This window comes from Prionailurus viverrinus, chromosome C1, assembly GCF_022837055.1.
Source record: "Prionailurus viverrinus isolate Anna chromosome C1, UM_Priviv_1.0, whole genome shotgun sequence".
NCBI classification, from domain to species: domain Eukaryota; kingdom Metazoa; phylum Chordata; class Mammalia; order Carnivora; family Felidae; genus Prionailurus; species Prionailurus viverrinus.
The window spans coordinates 34,249,232-34,271,787 of NC_062568.1; the positions used below are offsets into that span (position 1 = coordinate 34,249,232).

At 34.4% G+C, this 22,556-nt stretch overlaps 2 protein-coding genes across 6 annotated transcripts in view; both read left to right on the forward strand.

Annotated features, from left to right (window-relative positions):
* The window catches only part of HECW2 (HECT, C2 and WW domain containing E3 ubiquitin protein ligase 2), a 266,445-nt gene extending 261,574 nt beyond the window's left edge, over positions 1-4,871 (forward strand). The window contains exon 30 of the mRNA XM_047869633.1: positions 4,848-4,871. The gene's annotated coding sequence lies outside the window, so the exon portion shown is untranslated. The remainder of the gene's footprint in view (positions 1-4,847) is intronic.
* Positions 1-22,556, forward strand: part of STK17B (serine/threonine kinase 17b) — a 40,132-nt gene that overhangs the window by 12,844 nt on the left and 4,732 nt on the right. For all 5 annotated transcript variants that reach the window (XM_047869639.1, XM_047869638.1, XM_047869637.1 and 2 more), the window contains exons 2-7: positions 4,848-5,013; positions 11,685-11,897; positions 17,350-17,494; positions 19,286-19,412; positions 21,092-21,140; positions 22,327-22,506. In XM_047869639.1, the coding sequence (XP_047725595.1) occupies positions 4,892-5,013; positions 11,685-11,897; positions 17,350-17,494; positions 19,286-19,412; positions 21,092-21,140; positions 22,327-22,506 (836 nt within the window). In that variant the 5' untranslated portion in view covers positions 4,848-4,891. The remainder of the gene's footprint in view (positions 1-4,847; positions 5,014-11,684; positions 11,898-17,349; positions 17,495-19,285; positions 19,413-21,091; positions 21,141-22,326; positions 22,507-22,556) is intronic.

The window sequence follows — 22,556 nt, forward strand, 5'->3', positions numbered from 1 at the left end:
ACTTTGAAATGAATATTGTGATGAATATTTTTAAAAATAGAGCTATTTATAGGTTGTTTTACTTCTGATCACATCACATTGCTTTCTCCTTTCAAGTAAGTTAAGGCCCAGGCCAAACCTAACATTTCCTCTGTTACTTCCTTCACTGATCCATATCTGAATTCTTTTTGTAATTATTGTGATGGGAATTAATGAAAGAAAAATATTTGAAAATAAGTTTCAGGTACTGTATAATTGGAAGCTTAATTTTATCTTGCCTCTATTACCCTCTTACTGTTTCTAGTGCTTGACTGTGTCCCTGAACACATACACACTCACAGTTACCTACTAAGTCCCTTAAGATTTTTTTAATTAGTATAGCCTAATATAGTGTTATGAAATGAATTTCAAATAGATTGGGACATATTGGCAATGTAGAATCAGTTATGTGAATTGTGGTAGAAAATAAGGAAAGGTCTGAGGTTGTTGTTGGAGTTAAAGAGAAATTGGTGGGAAGGCACAGAGACAGAGCTGACTGATAACCTTCATGTACCCAAGGATTAAATCTTACATGATGGGCAACCAGATGTTTGTGGGAGGTTTAGACAAGGGTAACATACATGGTCCACTATATGTAAAATTGGCCAAAGGAGAAGAAATGGAAAAATACCTAGGCTGTGGCAACTGGTTCAAGTGCAGTAAATAGAAGGAAAATGCAGGATGCTATATGTATGCCTTAAGCAGTCTGTAGTATATTAACAATAAGTAGGTAAATGTCAGGTTCTGTCTTCAGAAATGTGCTCGCTTTTTTTTCTGAGACGTAGCTGTGTTCAGAGCTAATCTGAAATGTATCACAATTCAAAAAAAGATTTTTGTATTAACATGTATTTAAAAGAATTGCTGATTGCCCAGTGCTGTTTTCAGCTACATTTATAGTCATAAAAATGCCTGTGGGTACATTCAGCATTATGAATGTGAGGGAAGGAAAAGTTGCTAGGGTAAAAAAATTAAACATAAGACAGTTTCCAGTATTAGGAAATATTATTAAGTAGCTCAATTAATAAGGCCCTAGTTATATTATTATAACCCATATCAATCCTTTTTTAAAAAGGTCATCTCTTTTCTCTTCTAACATAACTAAATAATAGATATAACAAAACTTAATATTTATCTGTATATTTGGATATCATATTTTGGAGTTGTTGGGCAGGGGACCCAGGATAAGTCTAGATTTTCACAAGTGATACTCATAATTAAGGTGTATGTTTTAAGGTTACAAATTGTTTTTCATTATATAGAATTGTATCTATGACATTAATTTAGAATTTGTTAAATTGTCTTTTCTGTCCAGTATTAAACAAGGCATTAATTCTTATTTAGTGCTTACCTTGAATGCTTATATGGTCTCTGCATAAAAGCTGAAATATTATTTGGATAGTGAACACCATCTGCTCTGTATAAATGCAGAGAAAATGCTGAGGCCTTAAAAATTTTGAGCAATTATGTCTCTTGAACCTACAACCAAGTAAACCCTTAATGTGTGAAGAGATAGATTTTTCTGTTGCAAGTGGGTAAGTTGCTGCATTTAGGGTCTCATCATGTATATTCACAGCAATATTTTTTCTCTAAGGCATTTCCAAAGGCATTTACTAATTTTTGCCTATTATTAAAGTAGTACCTGCTTAGTGTAGATACTTTAAAAGCAGGAAAGTATAAATACTGTCATGATCCCACCACCCAAAGATAGCCACTATTAACATTTTGCCCTAATTTTCCAATCTTCTCTTTGCTTTTTTATTTTTGCCACAAAATTATCATGTATATGCTTTTTGTGTCTTCCTTTTTGCACTTAAGCTTATATGAGTTAAGAATATTCTTTGGAAGCATGGTTTTTGAGTACATATATCTTATTTTTAGGTATATTTAAACATTGTTGGACTTTGGAATTCATTCATTCAATAAGTTTTTTTTTCATTATTATAAATTATATTTCATTGAGGATAAGTCTTTGACTACATCTAAGACCCATATTGACTCAGGAAACTTGAGAGCAAAAAATACGTACTCATAAAATTAGTTCTGTTAGAGTTCTTATGAATACATCACTTTGTAGCTGATATAGCATGAGATAAACATCTTAGATTCTACAGTCTCCCTGAGGTGAACATCAGAGTCAAGAGCCTGTACTCTGTCTCTGTGATTGAATTTGACATGTTCTTATTCTTGTATTTCCCAAGGGATTGATGGACACTGTTGGGAATTTAGCCCAGTTTGTATACATGATACAGTTATATCCCTTCTTTATGTGTATATGTATGTATAGTATAAATATGATCATAAGCAGGCATATTCATAGACTTTGAGATTTAGAAAAAAATTGTAAAAGGCCAAAGATGACCTGAAAAAAAAAATAGATTGAGCATAGAAATTGGTAACCATATTGATTTTTCTGAGAGGAATATATGGCCAATGTAACTGAGTGCTATCAGAACTAAGAAAGTACATAAATAGTTTATCAAAACACAGTAAAAAAAATAAAAAATAAATAAAACAGAATTTTAAGAGTTGAGTGTAAGCTAACTTGGGGTGAGAGATTTGTATATGAAAAGAGTACAAACTACTCAACAGTACCCAGAGACTGTGTAGAGAGTATCTTTAGGTAGAATATTAACAATATTTACTTACTGAACAATCATGATGTACTCTCATGACAAGCACTATACCAGCATCCTACATCATGAATTCATCATATTTTAATTTTAATCTTTAGAGTTCTGTGAGTTCTTCTGAGAGTTCTATTATAATCCATGCTTTAGAAGAAACAGAATTCAAGCTTTCTTCACTGGTAATCAGAGAAATGCAAAGTAAATCACAAGATTTCATTTCCTTTCATCACACTACAATAGCCAAATTTAAAGGCCTGAGTGGGACAAATGTTGGCAAGAAAATGATAAGGTCTCCCACCTAGTGATAGTGGGAATGTAAACTGGGCATGTAAAGAAGGGACCAACTTCAACTGTGTCAGTGATGTTATTTATTTTTATTATATTTATATTTTATATTTATATTTTATATTTATATAATATTATATTATATTTATATAATATTATTATATTATATTATTATTATAAAATATAAATGTTTTATATTTATATTTATATTTATTTTTAATTTAAACAAAATATGGCAAAGCAATAAGATTGAAAAAGTGTTATATTTGTATCCCTTCTTATACATTTGGAAATATATATATATATATATTTTAGAAGTAGCTATATTTGTTTCCCACACTGCCATGACAAAGTACTGCAGATTGGGTGACTTAAACAATAAATTTATTCTCCCATAATTTTGGAGAGTAGAAATTTGAGATCACAGTGTTGACAGTATTGGCTTCTCCTTAGATCTTTCTCTGTGGCTTGTAGATGTCCTTTTTCTCCCTGTGTCCTCACATGGTTTTCCCTCTGTTTCTGTGACCTAATCTCTTTTTATAAGGACACTGATCCTGTTGGATTTGGGCCCCCTTAATGACCTCATTTTTAACTCAATTACCTCTATAAAGGCCTTAACTCCAAATACATTCACCTTCTGAGGTGCTGGGGGCTAGGACTTCGGCATGTTAATTTTGAGGGGAGGGACACAATTGGCTCATAACAGTGGTGAAGTTAAATAATTTAGTTAAGATCTCATAGGTGGTATGATGGTCAAGTTGGATTCAGACTCAGATGTGATTCAGTCCAAATGTTATTTTCAGAATGCTACGCTGCTACCCTTAGACCACTAGAGATGTACACCCAAACTAGATAGGTCTTTGTTTCTCCAAAGACCAACACATTTAGAGAAAGAAAAAATTACTGACTTAAGAATAAAACCACGAAAATATGGAAACTGAAAACACTGAACTCTTATCACACTGCTTTTTAAATTGAATATAGTTGGCATTTGAATTTAGGAAGATAAACAACAGTACATGTCAAGTAGGAAATAAACAGAGGAAAAATGTGGCAGAGAAAGAACAAAAACCCTACGGTGTTATTGAAAGAGGGTGCTAGAAGAATAATACTGGATCTTTTTTTGGTAAACATAGGAGGAAGTCCTAACTATTGTAAAATATATAGTCTACAATTATATGAATTCAATTAATGTGAAATGGTAGTTTTGTTAAAACTGAATATATGTAAATGTCACAAAGTTGAAGATAAATATGGGTTCAAGATACAGAACTGTAGAATAAGGTTTTATATATGGTCACTCATCTAACAAAATTCTAGAGCTCAGTTCTACCAAAAGAAAAAACTCTTAAGACCTATGAAAGTTTGAATTTAATATTGAAATGTAGGTAGTCTGTGAAATAAGTTCTGTTTCTTGTAGTCATTCAGATGTCAGTAACAAAACTCACAAAATGTGAATTCACCAAAATTGTTTGGCCATGAGAAGTTATATTTAAAATGAGTAGTCATTACCCTGCTGTGTTAAAATCTTGTTTTGTGAAGGTATAACTTCAAAGAGTGACAGTTTAAAAATTAAATTGAATGGTTGCTTATATTAAAATTTTATTATAACTATTTTCTAAGAATCAGAGAGGTTTGAGAATTTTTATAGTAGTTTTATTATGAAATAAAGTCAGTAACTTAGTTCAAGTACCATAGAGATGATACCAGTTTGTGTGTGTGCTTTTTGTTTTTCTTCCTTCTGGGTAGAATGTGCTGTTTAAAAATCTTTCTTTTCTTTTTTTGGGGAAGGGAAAGGTTGTGTCTTACAGCTGTATTTAGAGCTATAAAACATAATGTACATCCTGTCTATCTGAGATAACATCTTTTTTTTAATTGCATTTAAGTTATATCCTATATATTCTCTTTTTTAAACAGGTAAAAATAAGTGACTAAAGAAGCATATCTGGGAGTCATCTAACATGTCGAGGAGAAGATTTGATTGTCGCAGTATTTCAGGGTTGTTAACTACAACTCCTCAAACTCCAATGAGAATGGAAAACTTTAATAATTTTTATACACTTACATCTAAAGAGCTGGGAAGGTAAGGAAATTGTGTGATACGTATGCTGTTTAAATTCACATATTGAGGGGCACCTGGGTGGCTCAGTCGGTTGAGCGGCTGACTTCGGCTCAGGTCATGATCTCGTAGTCCGTGAGTTCGAGCCGCGCGTTGGGCTCTGTGCTGACAGCTCAGAGCCTGGAGCCTGTTTCAGATTCTGTGTCTCCCTCTCTCTGACCCTCCCTCATTCATGCTCTGTCTCTCTCTGTCTCAAAAATAAATAAACGTTAAAAAAAAATTAAAAAAAAAATAAATTCACATATTGAATTTTCTGGGTCTGTAGTTTTATAAAATTCACTTGATCATTTTAAAAAATGATTGGAATTCTAGAAAGTCATCATCTCTTCTATTATTATACAGGATCTAGTTTTAACTGACTTGGAAATCAAATCTGTAGAGAGTTAGTCAGCTTGTATGATATATCCCACCTAGCTTAAGAGCCCCTGATAGGAGGTCAGGGTTCTTAATTTGAGGCTGTGCATGGCAACAGATAGCTTAGCATAGTGGACTGTCAAGTCCAAATCCGGGCTCCTCCATTTCCAAACTGTGTGACCTCAATTAAATTTCTGTACCTCTGGGGCGCCTGGGTGGCGCAGTCGGTTAAGCGTCCGACTTCAGCCAGGTCACGATCTCGCGGTCCGTGAGTTCGAGCCCCGCGTCGGGCTCTGGGCTGATGGCTCAGAGCCTGGAGCCTGTTTCCGATTCTGTGTCTCCCTCTCTCTCTCTGCCCCTCCCCCGTTCATGCTCTGTCTCTCTCTGTCCCAAAAATAAAATAAACTAAACATTAAAAATTTAAAAAAAAAAAAAAAAAAAAAAAAAAAATTTCTGTACCTCTTAGTGCTATAGTTTCCTCATCTGAGAAGTGGGGATGAAGATAATTGTATCTATCTTCTATGGTTGTTATGAGGGTTAAATTAGTTAATATTTGTGAAGTAGTAGAATCTTACTAATTTTTGTTAAAATTTTTTAAAATTCCTAGGATATTGTGCTGGGCTACAAAACAAATAAGGAGGGTCTCCTCCTCTTTTTTCCTAAATTAAACAAAAAGAATTAACACATATTTGATGGTATAATTCTGTATGACAAACAATGCATGTTCTATAAGTAAAACCCTGTACTTAACACTAACACTTACTGTTTTGGCCTGATGAGAGTGTAAATTCCTTAAGGCCAAGGGGCAACCTGGGATTCTGCAATTTAGTACTACCATTTTAATATATATGGAAGTTGTAAAAATAGACTAAGATATTTATGTTATATGTTCAGCATCTTTGAACTTTAAAGACATTTAGCAGAGTTGAAAGATGGTGATCAGTTTCTATCTTCGGTTTGATTTTAGTTCTGGAGGTAAATGTTTTGCTTATCTTAAATTAAAATGATTTGCTAAGTCTGTGTTTGTATTGATAGATCTATAGTAAGATAGTATGATTGATTTTTATCTTTGAAAATCTCAGTGTGAAAACAAAAGTTGACTGGACCATGAAAAGTAATTCTGTTCTTGGTGATCTTTTACAGGAAGGGTAACAAGTCCTAGCCTTATCAGTTGTTGGATGCAGTCTTTCTTTTGCAAAATAAGGATGATGATATCTACTTCATTAGACTAAGGACTAAATATGAAAGCATTTTTCATAATTCCTGCCATATTTATTTATTTAATTTTACGTACAAAGTATCTGGGTGTTTTAATGGTGTATTGAAAGATACAGTTTTAAAAATCTTTCAGGATGTTTCCTGGAAGGGGCACCTGGGTGGCTCAATCAGTTGAGTGTCTGACTTCAGCTTAGGTCAGGATCTTGTGGTTTGTGAGTTCGAGCCCATGTCAAGCTCTGTGCTGACAGCTCAGAACCTGGAGCCTGCTTCGGATTCTGTGTCTCCCTCTCTCTCTGCCCCTTCCCCGCTCATGTTCTGTCTCTCTCTCTCTCTCTCTCATAAACATTAAAAAAATTTTCTTAAAAAAAGAATGTTTCTAGGAAATTGTTTAGTTCTAAATCTGTAATTATTTCTGTTTGCATTATAACAGGAAGGAGTAAGTTTTACTTTTAGTTGCCTGTATGTCACATCAAATAGTGATAGAATCTTTGCACTGGAAGGACTTTGGTGGTCAGTGGTGGTCTAATACAATTTACGCAGCAATCTTTCCTATACTTTTCCTGACAAGCTGTTTATCCAGCCTTAATTTGAATGCTGCCGTGATGGGGAACTCATTACCTCAGAATGTATCTGTTCCATTTTGTGGGTGCCTCTTAGGCACAGAAGGTTCTATTTTCTACTCTGCTAACATCTACCCAATAGATGTGGTTCATCTTTTGTAGCTGCATGTAATGTCCTTGTAAAAATTCTTCAGAAATTTGAATATGGGCAAACACTGCCAGTTTCCTTAAATGCTCATATTATGACCTAATTTCCAGACAGCCTTCCTTGATCCAGTTACCTTCTTCTGGACTCCTTGTATTTTTCTTTGTCAGTCTTAAAATGAGGAGGCGTAGAGTGTACACAGTTTGGTCAATATCTTAACATCTAGAATGCTGTAAAGGTTTATTGAGGTAGCTTAAGATTCCATTGGGAGGCTTCTTTCTTTTTTTTTCAACAACCATGTCAAATATGTGTCATACAGCATCATGTAGTATATTAGTAAAAAACACATTAAATTGGAAGTCAGTTGACCTGTCTTTACTGTGGATCTACTTAGTTGTGCGATTTCCTTTTCATTGAGAGGGTGGACTAGATGTCTCCAAGTTTCCTTCTATTGCAAAGATGTTTGGCAACTGCTTTGAGCAGGTAACTGAATATAAAAAGCTTTGAACAGTAAACACAATAAAGGGGATCTTTTCCATTTTTCTAAGTTATATTTTGATCAGTAACTGTACATATATTTATTAAGTTAACTTTGCAAAATAAGGGATATTATGGGGGCTAGAAAGTCTATAAAATACTTTTTCCTTTGAGAGATTTGTAGAACCTAAACTTTGGGGAGGACAGTATTAATAATTACATTGTTTTATAAATGAGGTACTATCATAAATAACAAGCATGAACTTGAATCAGGTGTATTTTTTAACATTCTAGAACAAAAACTCATAATAGACTCTGATTAAAACAAACTCAGATTGCTAATATCCCATCTTCTAATATCTTTATGAAAGAGACCTAACATTTTTCTTTGAATTGATATGGGCTAATGAGTCAGATGGTAAATTTTGATACTTCTTTTTTTTATTAAAAAAATATGTTTATTTTATTTTTGGGAGAGAGAGCAGGGAGGGGCAAAGAAAGAGAGGAAGACACAGAAACTGAAGCAGGCTCAAAACTCTGCGCTATCAGCACAGAGCCTGACGTGGAGCTCGAACCCAGGAACTATGAGATCATGACCTGAGCCGAAGTGGGAGGTTTAACCAACTGAGCCATCCAGGTGCCCCTTGGTATTTCTAATTAGTAAAACTTGATCAGTTGGAAATCATGGTCTTTCATCTGTCAATAACTTGCTTTAAGTTCTTCCACTATTGCTACTAACTTTAATATCCTATACTAATGCACAATGAAAATTAAGATCAAAATACTGTTTTTCTTGAGGCTTTACATTTTGAACTATGTAAACATAATTCTAGCATGTGGTGTGAACTACAAAAGTCTTTTAAATCAAGTTGATCTTTCTAAATCAACTTTTTAAAATTTAATTTTAAGATGTTAGTGCTGAAGAATTTATTTTCCTTTAGCAGACTAAAAGAAAATATGTAAAAGTTAACAGTTCATTTTAAACTATTCTCAAAAAACTTTGCATTGTTCCTGTTTTTTAACATGTTGGGTATGTTTTTTTCCACCCCTCCCCCAACTGAGGCAAGGTTTCTTAGGACTTCTTGTGGTTAGAAGGGTGAGGCAGATGCAGAAATAAACGTCAGCTTCCTTTGTGGCTCACCCTCCCCCCCTCCTTTCACATTTTATCGTCTATTCTAGAATGCAAAAGGGTAACTACTAGCACTTTTCACTGCTGGTAAATCTAGTCAGCTTTGCCTTTTTAGGTTGTGAATTAAGTATTGTTGTTAAGGGTATTTAATTTTCTTAAATATTTCTGTTAAGTTTGATACAGGAAAATTATGATAAAAGATTATTTTTGTTACTTCTAAACTGCAACTAACATTTTAGAATAGGAAATAAATACTCTTTCCTTCCTAAGTCATCTGATAATTATGGTAAGGATATTTACCTTATTTAACAGCATATACATTTATATATATGTAAAATGTTATTGGAATTTCAAATAACTTTTAAAAATATAAATGCTTTAAGTACAGGATATAAACTAAAATAGCACAGTGTATGGTATTCTAGTAGGTGCATAGCTCTTGCATTCATTCAACAGATACTTCAGTTGCTGTTATGCATTAGCAAAGTGTACAGTTTATAACAACTGTAGTAATTAGAATGGGACTTTTACCCAGTGGTAAGCACTGACAGGTAAATAAATAAGTACCAGCATCATTTGGTCACTTTTGTACTGGATTGTTTAAAAAAGCCTCATAAGAATACATGAAACAATGAGGTTAAAAAGTGTTACCAGTTAATTTTGCTCTTTGTTCCTGAGAAAATTCTGGCTTATAGATGTAATTACAAAATTGCAGCAGAACTTAATTGTCACAGTTGGTAGTATAAACTATTTTTTTTTTCAGATGGACAATTTTCTTGGCTAACTAGTTTCTGTTTACTTAGTTTTACAAGGTGAATTTCTGTATAAAACTCAAAATTTCCTTTCTGTTTTAGACACACTTTCACTTCTAAATGTGAGTGAGAATTGGCAGAAGTGAGTTGCACTTCTTAAAAAATGATCTTAAAGGGAGGAATTGTTTTGTAGTGATTAGAAGAGAAAGCTAAAAATTCACATTCCATAGTTTAATTCTCGGCACTCCAACTCCATATATGATGTTTCGTGAGTCATTTAATCTTAGTTTGACTTGATTTATCCAGTATAAAATCTATAAAGGGTAGTTTGAAGACAAAGACTGATGACCTTTTTGTATGCTCATTGAAATGCATTGAATTGTATTGCTTTTGCATATGGTGAGAAAGTGCCTTAGTTTAAATTATATATGCCAAATCTTAAATGAAACGTTCTTTCCAAGAATCAGGCTTGTGCATGCAAATTTATTGAGTTGTATGTTTTGATGAATGTAGAAGAGTCAAATTATAGCCTGGTCACTTCTTTTGGCATTGTAGCATACTTTTTCAGCTTGGTTTCCTGTCCTTTTCACTGGAACCAGTTTTGAAGAAATGTGGGAAATAAAGAGTAGGAATCCTTGTCATCCTGGCCCTTGAGAATAGCGAGTAAAATAACAATCAAGCAATTTATTTTGTTCCCCCCTCCCCAACCCCAAATACCAGGTTTTCCTTGCTAAGCACCTGACATGTGTTAGAAGTCAAATTGGAGAAAGAAGAGTTAGGGAACAAAAGTTCTTCTCTGAAGACCCTTTATTTATACTTCATATGTTAGTTTGAGCCTTAGGATATAGGTTCTTAATCTTGGATCCTGTGGACTCAGGTTTAGAAGGTCGATAGATGGGCTTTGAAGTCTGAAAACCCTCTGGAATTATATGTAAAACTTTCTGTTTAAGGGCATGCGTACATTTTTCTGGGTAGGCAGTCAGTTGCCTTTATTAGTTTCTTAAAATAGTCTTACTCAAAATAGCTCTCGATCTTTGGGAAATTAGATTTTGGGCAACTATACACTTAGTATAGTGTAAATTTAAATTTTGGTTGAGATGCTGAGCACTTCCGTTGGAGAGAGCTGAACACCTACTTATTCCTAAAATGATAAACATGAACTTAATGGGTGTATTTGTACTTAGCTATTGATAACTATTAATTTTCTTAGTTGATCATGAAGTGTCTCTGGATACTCTCTGTAGGATACATATAACTCTGTTGTCTGTTACAGGCTTCATAGACTACTGGCCAATATTAAGAGATTTACTGGAAAAACAACTAATAAATTAGTGATAGAAAGTTTCAAAGAGGGGCGCCTGGGTGGCGCAGTCGGTTAAGCATCCGACTTCAGCCAGGTCACGATCTCGCGGTCTGTGAGTTCGAGCCCCGCGTCGGGCTCTGGGCTGATGGCTCAGAGCCTGGAGCCTGTTTCCGATTCTGTGTCTGCCTCTCTCTCTGCCCCTCCCCCGTTCATGCTCTGTCTCTCTCTGTCCCAAAAATAAATAAACGTTGAAAAAAAAAAATTAAAAAAAAAAAAAAGGTACAGTCTTTGGAAATAGACTAAGATACATATACTCTCTGGGCTCTGCAAAACAATTTCATTGTTATATAGGATTGTTATGATATTTAAACACAAACATTTATAACAAGAGTATGGCATGGAGTTGGAATGCAAATGAGATCTCCCCTACAATGATGATGTATTATATTAACAGTGATGAACAAATACAGTTATGTCTTATCCTGTTTTTACATTTGCCATTTTAATTTTTCTGTGATAATAATATAAATTTCATAAAAGTATATGTAGTATTTGATTCAGTTAAGAGAACATAGTTCTCAACTAATGGCATAGTTGTTTGAAAGGATTAATTCTAAATTGGAGTTGTAACTGTGTGTTATGTTAATATTGTTCATTTTGGAAAAGTTAAAATTGACTGTCCTCATTTTCCCCCCAGAGGAAAGTTTGCTGTGGTTAGACAGTGTATATCAAAATCTACTGGCCAAGAATATGCTGCGAAGTTTCTGAAAAAGAGAAGAAGAGGACAGGATTGTCGAGCAGAGATTCTGCACGAGATTGCCGTACTTGAATTGGCAAAATCTTGCCCTCATGTGATTAATCTTCATGAAGTCTATGAAAATACCAGTGAGATCATTTTGATATTGGAGTAGTAAGTATATACTTTAATAAATTTAAATAAATTTGTAGTACTTATTTTAATTGGTGGGATAAAGGTGGCTTGAAATGTTAAGAACAAGAATGATAAAAGTATGACAAGAACTTATAAAGATTTGGGGGCAGTCTGTTGGGTGTCCAATTTTTAATTTCAGCCCAGGTCATGATCTCACAGTTCATGAGATCAAACCCTGCATTGGGCTCTGCACTGACAGAATGGAGCCTGCTTGGGATTCTCTCTTACTGAGTCTCTCTGCCCCTCCCCCACTTGCACACACACATGTGCTTTCTCTCTCTCTCAAAATAAACATTTAGGAAAAAAACTTGTAAAGATTTCTGTTGATAAAATATTAGAGAGACATGGTGTATATTTGAATATTTTCACATATACACAAAAACTAATTAAACAGTACACACAAAAAACCCCAAATGACATCACAATGCTTGAGGAATGTGGTGAAACAAGTATACTTTCATTGCTAATAGCATAGAAAGTCGAAGAGTTTTTGTGCAGAACTACCTGATGGATAAATAGAATTGAAATCATTTATATAATTTATCCATCTATTTGAAAAATACATCCAAGGGAATGACTCATGGAGAATAGAAGGGTGAATTTGCATGAAGGTGAAGGTGTGCTTGTCACATTGTTGAAGAAACACATTTACTTAGTATTGTGTAACTTGTGAAAAACTGTTAGGAATTGTAGCAATAAGAAATAAAATATATCTCTTCCCACAACTCAGTGAAAAGCTGAAAACACCCAAATAGTCAACAATTCATCACATTAAGCATGGGGTAGATCATGGTTAAGCCAACTGGCCGGTTAATTAGTATATTCACACATGTGACTCTAAAATAGTACCTTTATGAGTGACAGTCTGACACATTTATTATATGTATATAAAATGTGTTTGAACATCTACAACACTTGGAAAGGTTAGCTAAATTTATGTTTAATATGCTTTTAGGGTCTGATAATTTTTTATAGAAGAAATCTATTTTATAATAAACTAAAGAGATTAAGTATTTACTTCAGAAAAAAATGCATTATAAATACAGTAATTCTTTTTAGTGGTTAACCTGCATCATTGCCTTTTTGAATGTAAAAGTATATTATGTAGCCTAGGGGCATCTGGGTGGCTCAGTCTATTAAGCTTCTAACTCTTGATTTTGGTTCAGGTCATGCATGATCCCAGGGTCATGGGCTCAATCCCCATATTGGGCTCTCTGCTGAGTATGAAGCCTGTGTAAGATTTTCTCTCTCTCTCTTCTGTCTCTCTCTCTCTCTCTTCCTCTGCCCCTGTCTCCCACTCATGCTCTTTCTCTGCCTTTCTCTCTCTCTCTAAAATAAAATAATAAAAAACAAGAAGTAATATAGCCTAATTTTAGTATTCAGGTATTTTAAGGATGAAGAAATTTGTTTATATATTTGTAAAAAGTATGTTTTTATACCAGGAAAGTTGATTACCTAGAATTAACTTATAAATATGAAAATGCTTATTTTGCAAAATGTTAAACTGGCAAGTAGTTCATTTAAGAATGAATACTATGGGGGCACCTGGATGGCTCTGTTGGTTGAGCGACTGACTTTGGCTCAGGTCATGATCTCATGGTTCATGGGTTCGAGCCCCGCGTCAGGCTCTGTGCTGACAGCTCAGAGCCTGGAGCCTGCTTCAGATTCTGTGTCTCCCTCTCTCTCTGCCCCTCCCCTGCTCACACTCTGTCTCTCGCACTCTCTCTCTCTCTCTCAAATATAAATAAATGTCAAAAAAATTAAAAAAAAAAAAGAATGACTACTATGAGGGTGCCTGGGTGGCTCAGTCAGTTAAACATCTGACTTCAGCTCAGGTCATGATCTCATGGTTCATGGGTTTGAGCCCCACATTGGGCTCTGTGCTAACAGCTCAGAGCCTAGAGCCTGCTTTGGCTTCTCTCTCTCTCTCTCTCTCTCTCTCTCTCCCTCTCTCTCTCTCTCTCTCTCTCTCTCTCTCTCCCTCTCTCTCTCTCTCTCTGTTCCTCCTCTGCTCACGCTCTCTGTCTCTCAAATAAACATTAAAAAAATTTTTTATTAAAGAATTAATACTATGTACATTTCCCATAAAACAACATACTAAGGTATAATATAGCACCTTCAAAATAAATTAGAATCACAGAAATGCCCAGGATACTATCAGTCTGATTTCATTTTTCATATATTTTGTGATTATTTTTGTTAGATTAATCTAACCTTTAAAAAGTTATCTACTTGGGTATTTTGCTAAGCAAAATAAGTCAGTCAGAGAAAGACCAATACCATATGATTTCATTCATATGTGGAATTTGAGAAATTTGATAGGTGAACATAGGGGAAGGGAAGAAAAAATATAAAAAAGAGACGGAGGCAAACCATAAGAGACTCTTAAATACAGAGAACAAACTGAGGGTTGATGGGGGTGGGGGGTGGGGGGTGGGTTAAATAGGTGATGGGCATTAAGGAGGTCACTTTTGGGGATGAGCACTGGGTGTCATATGTAAGAAATGAATCACTGGGTTCTACTCCTGAAGCCAAGACTACACTGTATGTTAACTAACTTGAGAAAAAAAAAAAAGTTATCTACTTGCATGACACTGCACATTTGAAGTATGTGAAAAGGAGCTAACGTTTTTCAAACATAGTAATGGAATACTAGTTTTAGAGAATGAATACATAGGAGCATTGAGTACTTTCATAAAATTTTCTTTGGGGGATTTATCTAAATAGCAACAACAAAATACATCAGAAAATTTTGACACATTTTATGGTTGGATTTTGTTCATACTCTGAAAATTGATTCAGGTACCCTGCCAAGTAAACTGAATTCCATAAGGGCACAACTGTACCTTATGGCTGAAGTGTATAGCAAGCACTCATTAAATGTATAAATGGATTAAAATAATTAAAAAAAAAATTTTTAATGCTTATTTTTGAGAGAGACAGGGCGTGATCAGGGGAGGGGCAGAGAGAGAGGGAGACACAGAATCTGAAGCAGACTCCAGGCTCTGAGCTGTCCACAGAGAGCCCAACGTGGGGCTTGAACTCACGGACTGTGAGATCATGACCTGAGCTGAAGTCAGATGCTGAACCGACTGAGCCACCCAGCACCCCTGAAATAATTTATTACTAGATCAACTAAGACCTACTAAAATTTATTACTAGAATTTGGTTTAGTTCTTACTACTTTTTGGGTAGCATTGTCACATCAGATAATCTCAAAGGTAAAAATGTAGCCAGGGAGACTTAGTTATTTTCATAAGGTGGCATAATTTTTATGTGGTGAAAGTAGAACGGTGAAATCTTTTACTCTAATAACAATTACCAATCTGATCCCTCCTCAAGTCATCCTACATACTTTTCTTCCTTGACTTTTTTGGTACAAAATTTAAAATCTTCAAAGAAGTTGAAAGAACAGTATAATCAATACTCATACTTTTCAGTTTGATTTACCAATTGTTGACATCTTACCACATTTATTTAGCCTTTTGAAAGATGTATAACACATAGGTTTACATGACAATGTACTTTTACTAAAGTACTATTATCACACACAACATATATACAAATACATACGCGAATGAAGGCAAACACTCCAAATTTCTAAATTTGTTGGTTGATGTCCCATCAGAGGACAACTCTTCTAATAGAGAAAAAGGAGGTGTACCTGAATATGCCTTCCAGGGCAATGATAATGGTATATAGGTGTCTTTTATCTCTGTAGAGATATTTTTTCCTCTCTAGTCACTGCTCTTGTGTGGCTTGTTTGAACAAATCATCTGCTTGTCTACTACTCACTGCTTACATTTATTCTAGTTTCTGCTGACTTCTGTAATCTGCTTCTGGTGTTATCTGTTCATTTCCTCCTCTTAGCTCCTCTTCCTAATTTTCCGTTTCCCATAGCTCTACCTGTGTCCTGCTTTTATGGGAAAAATGGCAATCCTACAAAAGACATTGGTCAACTTACCAACCTAAAAAGAAGAGACAGTCTGATTGGCTGACAATCATAATATTTGTTTGATTTTGTTACTGAAACAAACAAAAAACCCTTAGGATACTTCTGGTTATAAAAGTAATGCCTATGCATTGTGTTAAATTTAGAGGATATAGAAGATAGAAATTATACGTAAACTGGTTACTTTTATGGCACGTTCCTATATTTTAAAGTTATTTTTATTTTTTGGTCTGTGAATATGTACCTTCAGAAACAAAGGTTTTTCTTTTCCTTTTCTTTTCCTTCTTATGACTGCTCATACATATGAAATGCTTCTTCCTCTTGTCAGTCAGCAAGACTTCTGAATTTCAGTTTCAGCTGCTCTGAAGAATGACTGCCTATTCCATCATTCATTCGTTCAACAAACCTTTATTGAACACCTTCTACATGTTAGACACTGTCCTGTTTTACCACATAGAATATGCTTTACTTGAGATATTCTTTTTTTTTTTAATATTTTTTTTATGTTTATTTATTTTTGAGAGTGAAAGTGAGAGAGAGCATGAGCCGGGGAGGAGCAGAGAGAGAGGGAGACACAGAATCTGAAGCAGGCTTCAGGCTCTGAAGCACAGAGCCCGATGTGGGACTCGAACCCATGAACCATGAGATCATGACCCGAGTCAAAGTCAGACACTTAGCCGACTGAGCCACCCAGTCACCCTACTTGAGATGTTCTTAAATATACCTTATAAATTTTTGAATAACAATCTGGGGTGGGGGGAAGGGTTTGCATTTTTTTAGATTTAATCTTCAAAAAAAATCTATGGGTGCCAGAGTGACTCAGTCGGCTGAGCGTCCGACTCGATTTCAACTGAGGTCATGATCTCAGGGTCAATGGGATCAAGCCCTGTGTTGGGCTCCACACTGGGCATGGAACTTGCTTGGGATTCTCTCTCTCTCTCCTTCTGTCCCTCTCCCCTGTTTGCACTCTCTCTTAAAAAAAAAAATCTATTGAGCTCAGTGATGACTCTGTTTTACAGATGGTGAAAGACAAATAAATGACTGATCCTAAGTTATATTGCTGGTAAATAGCAGATTTGGGATTTAAATTTATATCATTTGATTCCAAACCAAGGGACTTTTTTCTATGCTTTTGTCAGCATTGTTTAGATTTTCAATTCTTTTAAAAATAGTAAAGATTTGGGAAGCTACAGTACAAGTACAGTTAAAAATGCAGATTTTTGCCCATATCATACAGACTCAGGTTCTGGTTTCCTGTTTACTATGTTACGTTGTACAATTAGCTTAACCTCTTTGTACTTGTTTCTTCATCAATAAATGGGAATAATAACCCACATAGTTGTCATGAGAATCAAAAGTGCATGTATCTATAGAGAGAGACTAGATAGCTATAGCTTTTACCTAACAGTTTTACAGTATTTAAAAATTGTCATTTTTAGGTCAATGATTTTCCAAGTTTCTATTTGAATTTTATTTCAGTGCTGCAGGTGGAGAAATTTTCAACTTGTGTTTACCTGAGCTGGCTGAAATGGTTTCTGAAAATGACATTATCAGACTCATTAAGCAAATACTTGAAGGAGTATGTTATCTACATCAGAATAACATTGTACATCTTGATTTAAAGGTAATGTACCATATGATTTTAAGTAATACAGCATCTTTTTTCCTTCTGCTCTTGGGATGCATAATTGCAAGCTGGATTTGGTAGGAAGCAACAGTCAGATTATGACTCTCTGTACTGCACTGGGTGCACTTGTGTATGTGTGCTACATGGACTTAATTTTGTATTGGCAGAGAGGAGAGGACTGCATATGCGAGCAGATCAACTTAATCACTGGGCTCTTAAAAACCATCATTCCTCCCTGTTCTAATTCTTCAATCATTGTACACCATCCCACTCTTACATCCTGGATTTCTCATCTTGTAAAACTGCCCCATCTCTAAAATACTCTAGTCTAATCTCCATCTCTGAAGATAACCTCCTTCTAGTGCTTGTTTCTTTGCTCCCATTATATTCATTCATTTTTCCCTTGAGATGTTTAGTCTTTTGGCCCCTCCATTTTTGCCCCCCAGACGATTCAGTCCCCTTACTCAAGCCCTGAAATACCATTTTAAACTCTTACGTTATTATCCTTTCTCTTTATCTTCCCTCCACAGCCACCCAAAATCTCAATCAGTCTGTGTCTTATTTTTTGAACATTGGATTCTTCTCTTTCTATATTGTCTCCCTTTGCATGATCCTTTGCCCTTCACTACCACTTTCACCATAATGATGATTCCCAGTTCTCTTTCCTATAGCCCAGACTTCTCTCCTAAATTCCAAATTATTTTCTTCAACTGCAAATTAGGTACCATTTGGGTATCTTGTACAAACTTTGTCTCAAAATTTGTCTCAAACTAGACTTTCTTTCTTTTTCTTACCCCATTTTCAAAAGAAAAAACATGTTTGTCTGTGTTGGGCCCCCCTCTGGAAGAGGGTAGTGTTAAGTACCTAGCAGCCCTGCCACGTCCCCTACCAATAAGATATTGTAAAAACAACAATATGGTACATATCAGGACGATCATGCCCCCACAAACTTCCTGTTGGGTCTTTCTCCTGCTAAGGATAAACCAAGTGTATTACGTAACACCACACAGCACTTGAGGTTGGGGATGGGAAATAAACCTGGCTTTGTATATCCTAAAGCCTGTGGTTGACAACAGTAGATCTAATTACCCTTACCTCTTCTCCTTTAATGTCTCTGTGATTTAATAATAAACAAGCATTGGGTTTTCCTGAAGTTAGACTTAAAATTCTTCTCACAGACTTTGGGAACAGCACCTTGGCAACTATTTGGGTTATGACTGTGGCAAGGAATTTTGTAATAGACTTCAGCAAAGTCTCTTGGTTCTGGGAAGCAATGGGTGACACCTTCCATGCATCAATATATCTTATTGTCTAAGCTAATAGACCCAAAACCATCATACTGAACCATTTTCTGTTTCTGGAAAAGTATACATTTTTTATTCCTTCATACTTTCTTTCATGCTGTTCCCTAGAGTGCCTTTCTAACCGGAATACTCCTATTTATTCTGTAAGGTTCAGCTTAAATATCATCTCTACAGCAAAAGTTTCTTAGACTTTATAATAGGCAGAATTAAGTAATCTTGTGTTTATTATTCAGTTTATCTCATAATCACTCAATCTGTATATTCATCTAACTTTGTTTTCATCCAAACTAAGAATCCTTTGAGTATAATTTTACCTTTATTTATCATTGAGCATAAAGCTTTTGCTAACTAGTAGTTCAGTAGATGTTTGGTGAATGACTTAATGAAATGTGTAATAGCTAAACATTTAATTTACTTCCCATCTGAGACTAGTATTCTTTTATTGTTGTATATTACTTACCAATTTTTATTGTGCTTTATTTAGCCACAGAATATATTATTAAGCAGCATATACCCTCTTGGAGATATAAAAATTGTAGATTTTGGAATGTCTCGAAAAATAGGGAATGCATGTGAACTTCGGGAAATTATGGGAACACCAGAATACTTAGGTAAGAACTTCCTTTCATTTTATACACCATTTTGAAGTTTATCAACTAAATGTTATCTCCATAAAGCCATATTTTAGAGCATGTAATTCCAGGATTTATTTGATTCAGGTATTTTAATGCATTGAAATTTGGTTATGACACAATAAATGAACTTTAGTGAATGTAGGACCATTGAGACATTCACAACAATTCACATGACATTGGACATGTAAATTCAGAAGTTAATGTTTGTGTGTAACAGTTTATTACATAAAGAAAAATGGGTGAAGGGGAAGTTAGGGAACAGGAGAAAATGGAAAAAAGAGGAAAACAGGCAGTCACATGGCCCAGTCATTTTTACCTTTGAAGCCTGGGTGTTGGATAAATGTCATTTCTACTTCTGTCCTGGTCCCAACTCTGAAGCTGTTTATAAATATACATCATCTTCAGTTTTGCAAGAATTTTTAGCAGGACTACTTGCTTTTTGTTGCTGCTGCTTAAAAATGTGAGGTTTTGCCTAGGGTTGTAAAAGGAGGATTTTGAAGAAAAAGGATGTCAAAAAAAGATCCTATGATTAGATAATCTGGGAATATTGTATTGTATCAACAAATAAAATCATGCAGGTGAAAAAAATTTAAGTTATATGAAGCAGCACATAAATTTAAAGTATTTTAATTTATAAAATTCATCTTTTTGCACTTTTTTGTTGTTGCTTATGTTGATACCCCCATGCAAGTATTGAAAAGATACAACTACACAGAACAGGTGCGACTCAGCAAGGCAGCTAACTTTCCCCAAATGAAAACAAAACAAATTACTAACTTTTGAATGCAAATAGGGACAATAGTGTCCTAGAATAAATGATTGTAATTATAGATAACACAGCTCACAGAAGTATGTATAGGGTGGTACGTTGTGTGATGGGCAGACAAGTATATGACTCAAAGTCTTTATTAATAAAAATGTTAGGCTTTGGGATATAATTTTTGTGAAGCAAAGTTATTATTCAAGCATAAATCCTAGTTTGGCCTCTACTAATTTGAAATTTATGATAATCACAAGATATAGAGAATTTATTTTGCACTTAAAAAGTTGGCAGGGAAGGAGATGATGGGAAGTTAATTACATAGGAAATTAGGTTTTTGATAGTCTAATAGGGATATTTAATCTACTTGAAAATGTAAAGCCCTTCCAGAATGCATAATTTACTCATAATGTTGTTGTAAATATATATGATTCTCTTTACTCTGAAAAGAAAAACTTAAATCAGTATAATAAAATAACACAAACTAATTCTTAACAGAGTAATCAAACTACAATTTTTAAAAAGATTCCAGTGTCTAAAATTTTACTTCTTCATAATTGTTTTTCCTGAGATTGATTTAATGATTAAAAACATTCCTCCATAGCTACTGGTTATTCCAAGAATATTATTTGTGCTTTTGAACCTTCTGAGTATGTATATAATTTGTTCCACATTAGATATGTTTAAATGTCCAATCACAGGATAATTAATACTATGCTAAATTTCTATCAACTTGATATTATTCTTTAAAATTAAAGCAGTTTTATTATTATAATTATATATAATATATATTATAATTTTACATATATATACTAAATATATATAATTATTGTAAAATAATTTTCATGTTTTTAAATTTGTCAGTATTGAATTTGAATTTTATCTTTGCTTTCAGCTCCAGAAATCCTGAACTATGATCCTATTACTACAGCAACAGATATGTGGTAAGATTTTGTTAGTTACCTAAATGCTTTCATTAAAAGTTTGGTAGAATATATATTCTGGGTTTCTTTGATTCCAAAGAAATGTAAATAATAAGGCTTTGTATAAAAGATTTTTTTGAAGTATCATTACTGTGCCACAAGAAGGCATTTACCTGTACATTCTTTTTAAGTAATACTTCGGCTCTGAGCCAAAAGTATAGAAATAAATAGGAAGATCCCTTTCCTGAAGGAAGACTCGGTCTAATAAAAAACGAAAATAGTTGCAATACTGTGTGATATGTTCTGTAATAAGGTAAAATACTTAATGAGCATGGAGGAAACAGTAGACAAGCACCAGATGGGAGATACCTAATCTAGGTCTAGATGAACTGGAAAGGTATTTGGTATGGAGAAAATGAAGTCAGGTTTATACAAAAGTTTAGTTTTAGGAGATTATATTTCTAGGGCATTGTGAGTTTCTGTGGCAAGCAAAATCATATTTTGAATATCAGATGTCATAAGGAGTAGAACGGGAATTGATACTAGAACTTTAGCTGGGAACATGGTGGGGGTCTGACTCCATAGTCCAAGTGGAAGAGTTTAGACTTGTTCCCTGTGTTCCATGGAACTGTAATGGGCTTGCCAAGGAAAAAAGGTCCTACGGCTAAATAAGTGGGAAACATGCACTGTATGCGTTGTCTTTTTCTGCCTCCTGAGCATCAGACTTCTCGTGAATGTGTTTAAGGCTTTGAAAAGTCTTGCAATGAAAAAAAATCCACCTATCCAATTTTGTACTTTGCTAAACTTGCAGACTCTGTTTGCACAGAACTTCTGTTTATGTCGCACAGATCATTTATATGTCTTTGAGTACCATTTAGGAAATGCTGCCCTTTGAGCAGCTTTGTGTACTCAATAAGGGTGTCTGAATGAAGGGCAGACTATAGATATCATGCTATATATTTGATACATTATATTTATAATTATGTAACATGTATATTCCCCATATATTCTTTTTCTGTGAGGCAGACTTTGAGATAACACAGTTATGTTAGTTTTAATAATATAGGAAATTTGAAAAGCAATTTAAAGTCTATAGTTTACAAGTTCTGAGGACAGGAATCTGCCAAGTATCAATTTTACTTTATATAAATGTTTTCAGATTAACATATGTTTTAAATTCCCCTCTTCTCCCTTCTTTGTTTTTCAGGAATATTGGCATAATAGCATATATGTTGTTAACTCATACATCTCCATTTGTGGGAGAAGATAATCAAGAAACATACCTCAATATTTCTCAAGTTAATGTAGATTATTCAGAAGAAACATTTTCATCGGTTTCACAGCTGGCCACAGACTTTATCCAGAGGCTTTTAGTAAAAAATCCAGAGTAAGTTATAACATTAATGTGTTTAAGTACAATTACAGAATGAATCCTAT